The sequence below is a fragment of the Numenius arquata genome, chromosome 6, assembly GCF_964106895.1.
Source record: "Numenius arquata chromosome 6, bNumArq3.hap1.1, whole genome shotgun sequence".
NCBI classification, from domain to species: Eukaryota; Metazoa; Chordata; class Aves; order Charadriiformes; family Scolopacidae; genus Numenius; species Numenius arquata.
Window position 1 is genome coordinate 43,291,089 of NC_133581.1, and position 9,495 is coordinate 43,300,583.

Here is a 9,495-nt window from a genome sequence, read left to right on the forward strand (position 1 = left end):
GGTAGAGAGAAGCAGCCACAGCAACTTGGTTTACAGGCCAGCCATAAATAGCTTCTTGGATTATGGATTATCCTTTTAGGATTATGGAAGATGAGGGAGGGAATATGCTTAAAAGCAATAGTTTGCAGTTTGGAGAAGGCAGACTTACAATGAAGAGCAGATAAGTTTTCTTAGATGTGATACTGCAACAGACTGTCCTTATTTGGCTAAAATGGCTGACTTATTTTCTTAGTGACCAACTGATTTGACGTCCCTCAGTTACTCCCAGCTAACCAGGAGGGGCATGCACGGGGTGCCGGCTGGCTAAAGGAGCTCTCTGGCTCTGCTCTGGGATGCTGTGTGGGAAAGAGCCAGGTCACCATTTCTATCTGCTCCTGACAGAGGGTACGAGGGCAGCATCACTGAGGTGGCCCTCCCGCAGCCAGGGGAGTGCTGCCCACAGCACCAACCCGGGAAGCCCTTCCTCACCGACTGTGCTTTGTCAGACATTCATCAAAACCTTTCAGCACACACTCCCGTTCCTGATGGGAACCAACCCGACATACCCAAACAAGTTTTTCTCTTCTACGGTGACAGTGCATTACATTATTTTACTGAGCTCTGGCTCCCATGATTTAGGACGATGAATACCTCAATGATGCACAAGACAGGCGAGGAGAAAATAACCAGGCCAACAGCCTCTGGCTCTGCTCAGTGGGTGATGAGCACAGCAATTGCAGCACATGCAGAGAAACCTCTGAGAGCCCAGACAGCAATGAGGCAGCAGCGACAGACACGCTAGAGCGCTTTGGTTGTCCCAGATCCCCAGGACACATTTTGAGCAGCCCACAGTGAAGCCACAGCAACCATTAGAATGCTGCTGTTGCCACACACTTAAAATTGTTTGGGCTAATGCCATGTGTCTTGTTGCCTGCTGCAAACTTAACTGCAAAGTGAACATAAGACTCCCAAATACTACTCCATGAAGGACTAGTTCAAGCAGCTTCCTGTGGCCAAGACATTTTTTTCAGCTGTTATGTGTGGTATTGCAGTTTTGAAAGACCTGTCAGCCATGAACCATTTGCAAGGAGCAGGTGTCCTGGTGCAAGAGTTACAGACCCGTGGGTGTTTGTTCCCATGTTGCAATGTTTGTCCCTTGCCTCTGTGGAAGGAAGCCAGAGAACTTATATCATGGGCAATTTGTGCAGACAAAGGCAAGAGGGATCGTTCACTGGAGACCCTGTGGTGCAGCAACATTTTGAGCTGAATGCTCTTTTGGAGGAGTTCATTGATGCTTAAGAGAGACAGCGGACTGGCCTGCTGATTTGGCACTTGGCAGAAGTGCTCTTGTCCTGCTCTACCACCAGCACTAGGAAATGAAGGGTGCAAGCTGTAAAGCAGAGTTTGATTGCCCCAGGTGTGAAGTAAACTTGGCTTACTTGGTCTATCACTGATCTTTGTGGACTACCAGACTCTGATGTTGGTGCTGTCTTTTGGAGGGAGCGGATAGTGGGACTAGCAAATCTTCCTAAACTCTAACATTTATCATCATGGTAAAAGCTCAGCTGGTCTTCTTTTCCAAACTTTAACTGTTGTTTTGCAATATTTTTTTTAATTGCAGGTCATTCCAAAGGAATAGTAAAAAAGTACAACACTGTGATGCTTCCACTACTTAGCTCATACATGTCTTTATGCTGTTCAATTTACTCTGAAATTCTCACCTTTACTCTTAAAAAGCAGTGATTTTAACAAAATAATAAGGAAAAGTGAAAATTGATAGAACATTGTATGAATAGTTGTGAAATATCTTGGCTATCCTTTATGTAACAGAAAATAAAATTTGATTTTGCTGCTGCATGCTACTCCACAACCCCTTACCCATATCCCTGTAGTCTCTCACATGTATTTATTTTTATGGTATCCTACATATTGATCACACAATGAGATCTTTGCCCCAAAGGAAAAACAAATGCACGCTGCATCTTACTTTTACTTGGCTCTGGATCCTGAAGCAAAATGTTTCATTCCACACCGGATCTTTGCAGTTCTTGATGGTTTTGGTCCGGACAGTCTCAGGGGAAGCAGCGGGCAAGGACAGGCTTACGTAGCAATCAGTTTGACTGACTGTATTTGAAAAGATATAGGGTAACTAACAAATTACTATAAATATATTAGAGCATAGCCTTATAGCACTGTACAGACAGCAAGCTGCAAAAAGGAGATATTGTTTCTGTGACTTTTCTTAGCAGTCTGTATTCAATAGAACTCACTACTATTTATTCCATCCTGCAGGTGGGAGCTCTGGTCATTGATGGAGATTCAAAGAAGCTACTACAATAAAGACAACTGCTAAGGAAAAAAATATGCAGAGCTAGTTTCACTTAACAAAACCATTACTGGTACATCCTCTGTTTGTTGCAAATCAACAGATTTCTGTGATGGAAAAGTTTTACATTTTAAGAAAGCTTTTTTTAAAGGGTAAAATACTTATTTAACTCCTTGAGTATTTAGATAAGAGTCTAACTTTGTCCTTTGCTCTTGAGAGGGGACCAGAAGAGCTGAAGGGCGTCTGGGTGCAAAGGCTCTTCCCCCTCTGGTCTGTTGCCCCCATGTACCTATAGCCCAGTCCATGTAATGAGCCGACTGTCTCAGCTAACATGCGATCACATCCCTTCACCACCAACAAATATGCAAAAATAGCAATGCACTTCTGTCTTACTGATTTAAACTCTGAGAAAAAAACCCTCATTTGTTAGACAGATGTTACCTTAATGTAGGTTTGAACACATGTGCAAGTTATGTGCAAGTATGGCATTAAACCTACAAATATGGCATTAAACATACATAATACACAAGAGCTGCTTTGGAGTGGGCTCTTGGGAACCACCCCCAGCCCCAAGCTGGGGCAAACAGCCTCCTGACTGGGGAAGCAGAGCTATGCCAAGCACTGCCACAGGATGTTGAAGAGTTGTTCCTTGGGGATTGGCAGAGTTTTCAGGTGAGAGGCAGGTTGTGTACTTGTATGTCTGTGCAGCTAACTTTCCTCTTGTGTGCTCGTCTGATGTATGTGGAGTATTTGGTGGTTCGGATTCTCTCTGGTACTGCTAAGAAGATGATGGGGTTTTCAGCAGGGAGCAGCACTGGGCGTCTGCTCCTAGGTGCATAAAAGAGATGATGTTTCATGAACTTGTAGTAATCAACTGAGACCCTGAAAGGACAGTGAAGAGTGGTGGGACTCACTCTATCTCCACTGTCATTCACCCTTTTCAGCCCTCCTATTTGGAGAAAATCTCATGTCCTTCAGTCCTGTACACTCTTTGCACTTGTTTTTAGACAATAGACGTTTCCTTTGCCTGCTGTGCAACTACAGATATCTCTAATGACTCCAGCTCTAAGAACTTGTCTTGTAATCACAGTAACAGGCCAGATTTAGGTGTAACAACAGCCAGTTTGGTACTGTGGGATACATGCTGAGAGGCAGCATGACCAGGCGGATAACCTGCTGGACAAGGTCTCATGACATGTTGGCTCCAGTCCCAGCTCTGGTCCGGGCTGCTCAGTCACTCTGGGGAATTGCTTCCATTTAAGTTTATCTTGCTTCTCTATCTACAGTTCCCCCTCAATAAAACAGTGATAAAAATTCTTTCCTCTTTTGTAATCTGCTTTGACACCCCCTGATTAAAAGCATTATACGAAAAAATAACTATTAGATTTCCACATAACCCACAAGAAGAGAGTGTCTTATCAGTAATTATGTTATTCTTTCTCTACCAGTCTCTTGATTCTCATTCCACGCTTTCTTTAAACTTGTGGTGTAACCCATGTGGCAATGAATAGGTGTTGCTTAAAGTAATTTGTGCAATCAGATTATGTATGATTTATCTTTCAAGTCTTCTGATACTGTCTGAACACAAAACATTTTCCAGTTTTTCAACATGCATTTGATAGTTTCCCCATTACTGTCCATAGCAGGGAAGAAATGACTTTAACATCACAAGTGCAGATGTCTATAATTCTTGTAAGTACTAATAGGATATTTTTAGATTTATTACTGCAATTTTAAAATGCAGAATATGTACAATGTAGCTGTAGATAACAATTTATTGGTAAAGGAGGTGAAAAAATAATTTCTCTAGCTCTCTCCCTGACAATATTTTCTACTATTCTTCCATTGATTTTTAATATTTGAAAAAAGATAACATTAACTTTTCATAGTTACTTCCTCAGATGGTGCCAGAGAAGCAGGTAAGAGTGAGAATATCTGTTTCTTCAGAAACTGCATCTGTCAGTTACAGACAGCTGATATTTGTGTGTTTTAGAGAATTTGTTTGTTTATGGTCTGGAATACCACTTTGTTGTACATTCTAGCTATGAATCCTCATTTAGAAGACAGGCCTTTGGTTTTCAGAGTATCAAAGAAGCTCTAAACTTGTGACTTATAATCTTCTATCTAGATAGAGCTGTAGTGGGATCTCTGTTCAGTCCTTCATCTTCCCTGAACACAATAGATCTACAGCCAACCTGAGAAGTTAGTTCAGTCTTTAGCAAGGCTGTTCACTCTTAATAAGAGCAAAACCAAAGCCCCACAACCTGATGATCCACATGCAACTTCAGCTCAGTTAGCAACCAGCAAGGTTTCAGTCTCAACATAGCCCAAGACAAGAATGGAGGTAGAGACAAAGATATTTGCATCTGAAAACAGGCAATTTCAGCCAGGTCACTGCATGAAGAATAACAATTTATGCACCGGAACTATAATGTTGCAGGACTTATCTGATAACTTATATATACAAAATAGAATTAGATAAATTTTGGACCAGATCCCAAATACACAATGTTCAACATAAGTGCAGGTGATGAGATTTAGCACTGAGATCTCTTTGCATACACTCCCAGCCCTGGACAGGAACAAATGGATGCTCAGTGTCTTCCATGTTGCAGTTCTCTTCCACTCTTTTCCTCCCTCCACCACAAAAGGCTGTAACTGTTACTAGCTACTAAAATTAAACATGTCCAGATTGAAGAGGATTGCCTTAGACAGCTTGGCATATGAGAAAGAGCTGAAAGAATTGAGTTTGCTGATTCAACAACAACTGTCAAAGACCGTCAAATAACATGGTAATAGTTCTGTAATGTCCAAATAATTGATACAAAGAGGAAAATGATCTGTTGCTCTGTGTGACCAGAGGGTAATAAACAAGGACAAATGTTAGAAAAACTGTCCCAGCTCTAAGAGAGTTAGCTCTAGTGAGAGAGATTTTATAAATTTTCCAGGTAACTCATATCAGAGGGTATCAGTACCCAGATATGCGTCAGAGAGTGACAGACAAGGTAAACTTGATCCTGCTTCGGGAGAAGAGAACCAGCCCAGGTGAACCTGCAAGGTGTCATATGGAATTGCTGCCATGTGATGCCCATGTTTATGCTGGCAGGCAATAAACAGGATAATCATGTCACGTCAATTATATTGCATGGAAACCAATTAACTGGTCTCCCTGCCAGCCTTGACTATCAGGGAAGGAAGTGACAGGGCATCCCTATACTGTACACCAGCTCTAGAGATCAGTTCCCAGGTATCTGTGCACTGTCTCCAAAACAACTACAAACCTCCTTCTTTGACACATACAAAGTAAGACTGTAAGTTCATTGGAAAAGTTGCCACCTTTCCTTTCCAAACACATACGGTGTCAAAATAAAAAAGCCTAAATCCGTATCTAGAGCCCCCATGTACCATCCCAATATAATCGTCAAAAGGAAACAATACAAAAGCAACACAATGTAATGCAGAGAAGCCCACGGACAGCTGCGCTACAACTTCTCACATCCACCACAACTTCTCCATGAAGCTACAGGGGATAAATTATATTACCCAAGTGGCATTTTGGGTATATGTAGCTGTTCTTGCAAGATTTGTACATGCTAACAGAGGCACAGATGCCATTAAATCACCCTTACGTATGCTCTCTTTTGGCAAAGTGGAACAAGAAATCATGTATTTCCATAGGTACACCCATTTTTAGACCTTTCATAAGCATTGCCACTATCTCACTGTTCCTACTCTGTCAGCCAGTAGGAACCAAAAAGCTGTATATTTTTGGCCAAGAGGCACTATTAAGAGGTCAGACTTCCTTTGTTCTACATCAGACCCTCTTGCAGTGACATGTGGTACAATCCCAAGTTTATCGCTGGAAAATATTTTTTGTAAAGTTCTTTTGTTTCCGTTTAAAAATAAACTAACGAAAAATTAAGTCATGGACGCTGTTAATGCAGACACAGTGGGTAGTTAGAACTGCTGGGCATCTGAAGAAATCATCAGAGGGAAACGTCATGGAAACAGACTTGGAGACAAGCAACAAGAAGAACACAGAAGTGCCTTGGATTTCAAAGGAAATGGGAGTGGGAACAAAATCAATACCTGAAGCAGCTGAACTAACAAATCAGCAATCACAAATTATCTTTCTTCAGAAAGTGCTGCAGCACCGGCAGTGCACTGCAGCAGTAGTTCCGATTTGAATTTTTCAATTGAGACTCAGAGTTTTGAAACCAAAACTTTGCTACTGAATAAATAAACTTTACGGCAGGGACGCTTCTCCTAGATACCTTTTCTTTCCAGTAAAATTTGGTACTGAATGGGAAGCTACCATTCAGCTATTGAGCCGTAGCTCAATATAATAGCAAGGACAAGGTCAGCTGACTGGCATGAGGTGTTCTCCTTTCACTGTGTTTGATGTATCTGAAAACCAGGAAATGTTTGCAAATCTGACGAATGAGGTTAAAAATAACCCAAAGTCTCACTTGCAGGAAGCAGCTAGCACTGATAACCCATAGGAGTTTACTCTAGATTCCGTGCACAGAAATGAAAATAAATACCTGTAGAAGTTCTTTGTTTTTTATGGTGAGGATGGAAGAGTTACGCCTAAGGAAACAGCATGGAAATAATACGGCACATCATTATAACTAAGTAACAAAAGTAGGGTGCAGTAAGTCACCTCATTCCCTCACAGGACAGTTTGCAGCATCCAAAATAAAGGTAAAGATGTTGATGCTGATTCATTAATTTGGTAAGAAAGATTCCATAACATATAGGGACAACTCACTAGAAGCAGGAGTGTTTATACCGCAACATAAATGGGTCTTCGTGTGCCTGAGAATTAAGCCCAAAGTCTGTAAATGTCAGACACCATTTTGTGAATTGAATTTTGGACCTACAGGGCGCAATGCACGGGTGAAGATTACAGTTTTATTGTTTTGGTTTATTTGTTAAGGAAAGAGTTCATTCAGCCTGGATTAAAAGCTTACGTTGCAGCAATGGCTCATCCTGACATAAATATTATGACTTGGATGTGTTGACAACATGCATTTTGCTTTTGGCAGCCAAGCCTCCACATTTTATACGTCTTTTCTACAAAGATGTCGCCATCAGTTTCTTTCACATAAAAGTAAGCCACAGATAAACACACAGCCTCCAGACTGTCTTTTATCACAAGGCTACCACTAATCCTATTTTCACAGTGAAATTAAATGAGCTCATATTCTGGCTGGAGTCCTTCAGGGCTCCCAACTGATCTAGAAGCCTACAGCAACTTTCCTGCGAGTCAGAATGAATGAAAGCGTTAAGAATACATATATCTGACTTAAAAGGAACATTTATACCCAAGACCCCCTTTGTCTAGTTTTCATTCTTGAACTGAAAGGGAAGTCTATAAAAAAGAGTAGTCAAGATCGGTCCTGAACAAAAAGGAAAAGATGGACACCTTTGCCAGGCAGACATTTAAAAAGATTGCCCATTTCATAGCAGAATACAATGCAAGCACCATCACCGATACTTGTGAGAGAATCTTACTGTTAGCCTCCGCTGGTTACTACTGCGGCACTACTTTATTGGCTCCTTTATTGCTGAGGATACAGTCATAAAAGTGCCTGGGGAGAAGCCAGTCTGACACTGACACTCTCCCATGTCTTTTCAGCAACCCAGACTGTCACAGCCTGGTTAAATTTAACCTCCCTACTTTACATTGGCCTCCCACATAATAGCAAATCACATATGGGTTCTTGGTCCTTATCTACAAGGTAAACAATGTCCTCGGTTCAGCAAAAAAGTTTGCCTGAAGCTCCTCTCTGGAGACCATCGCTGATAAAGGTCCTCAAGCCCGGTGAATCTCGCCTGTGGGCAAGGCTTTCCCTGGCACTGCTCTGAGTCTTCAGAATAAACCTCCACAGGGACCAAGACATACCACAGGCCTTATCACACTGTGCTTGTAGCGTGCGGCTCACCTCAGCAGCACTCATCTAGACACGTGTGAAAGAGCACAAAGAGAGCACAGATGCATAAAACAAAACAGATCTCTGCTCGGAGGGTATGGGAAAGAATGAATCACTGATTACAGATATCAGTCACACTGCTTAATGCATAACTGGATGAACTGCAGATACTGCTGTCTTGATGAAACCAGAACAGCCAGGACAGAACTGGAACAGATTCCGCAGGTGCTTTAACAGTGTATAAGAAAATCTATTGGGAATGAATGAACAAAAATGTGTTTAAATGTATTTTCCACAATAAAATACCAAAGATGAGAAGTTGTACCTTCTTCTCCTCATCAAAGGAATACCTCAAAAATCCTGAAGCAAGTCCTGCAACAAATAAATGTCTGTATCAATCTTCATATTCTTAATGAACTTCTTTGAATGTCCCACATAACCACTAATAGCCCTGTAAACACACATCTGCTGGTATTCAATTTGTGGTTACTGTTCAACGTCAGGCAGAGTATACTTTGATCTTAAACTCAATACATCGTTGTGCAATAGTAAGCAGGCTAGAGAGTAAAAGATGGTCCTTATCAAGGATGATCAAAAACACCAAGGTGAAATAACTTTTAAGAAGATGTGGGAGACTGTAAGCATGGGAAAAGGCAACGCTCAGCTTACTTTCGTAAGTGGTGAGAAGGCGTTACACAGCTCAGCCCAAAGAAATTTGTAAATATAGAAAGCCTATTCAGAAATCAAAGCACATACTTCATCGTCATTATCTGTTGACAACTGCTGAAGTTGCTTACATACGTTTGAAAGAAACTGCATGCTAGTCTCGTGCTGTGTTAGTTATTAGCACAGCACTTCATGAAATGTGTCTCAGCTCTTGCAGAAACATCCATCCAGGTAGGTTGGAATTTTCCAAGTGCAAACTAGAAACTCATGTCCTGAGCAGAGTCTGCCACTGCCTTTGAACCCTGCAAGCCAAATGGCAGAGGAGTGAAGAGTCATGAATTGCTGAATGGACCTGTGTACTCTCAAAGCACCGTGTGGTTCTATATTGCTGACATCGTCACCTACTCATTCCAGCCTCTCTTCTCCACCTGAGCTTCTCCCTTGTTCATTTCCATTGCCTCCACCCTCTTCAGAACTGTTTTAAAACAGGTTTTGACATTTTAAAAAATTATAAAACACTTTATAACCTGTTTCAACCTCTTGTTAAGTAGAAGCCTCCTCTAAACGAGAGGATAATGAATTCTACTA

At 41.5% G+C, this 9,495-nt stretch overlaps 1 protein-coding gene across 1 annotated transcript in view; it reads right to left on the reverse strand.

The window, feature by feature from the left end:
• LOC141465230 (cytosolic phospholipase A2 epsilon-like) overlaps positions 1-9,495 on the reverse strand; it is a 32,066-nt gene that overhangs the window by 17,647 nt on the left and 4,924 nt on the right. Inside the window, exon 3 of the mRNA XM_074148523.1 lies at positions 1,967-2,103. Coding sequence (XP_074004624.1) covers positions 1,967-2,103 — 137 coding nt within the window. The remainder of the gene's footprint in view (positions 1-1,966; positions 2,104-9,495) is intronic.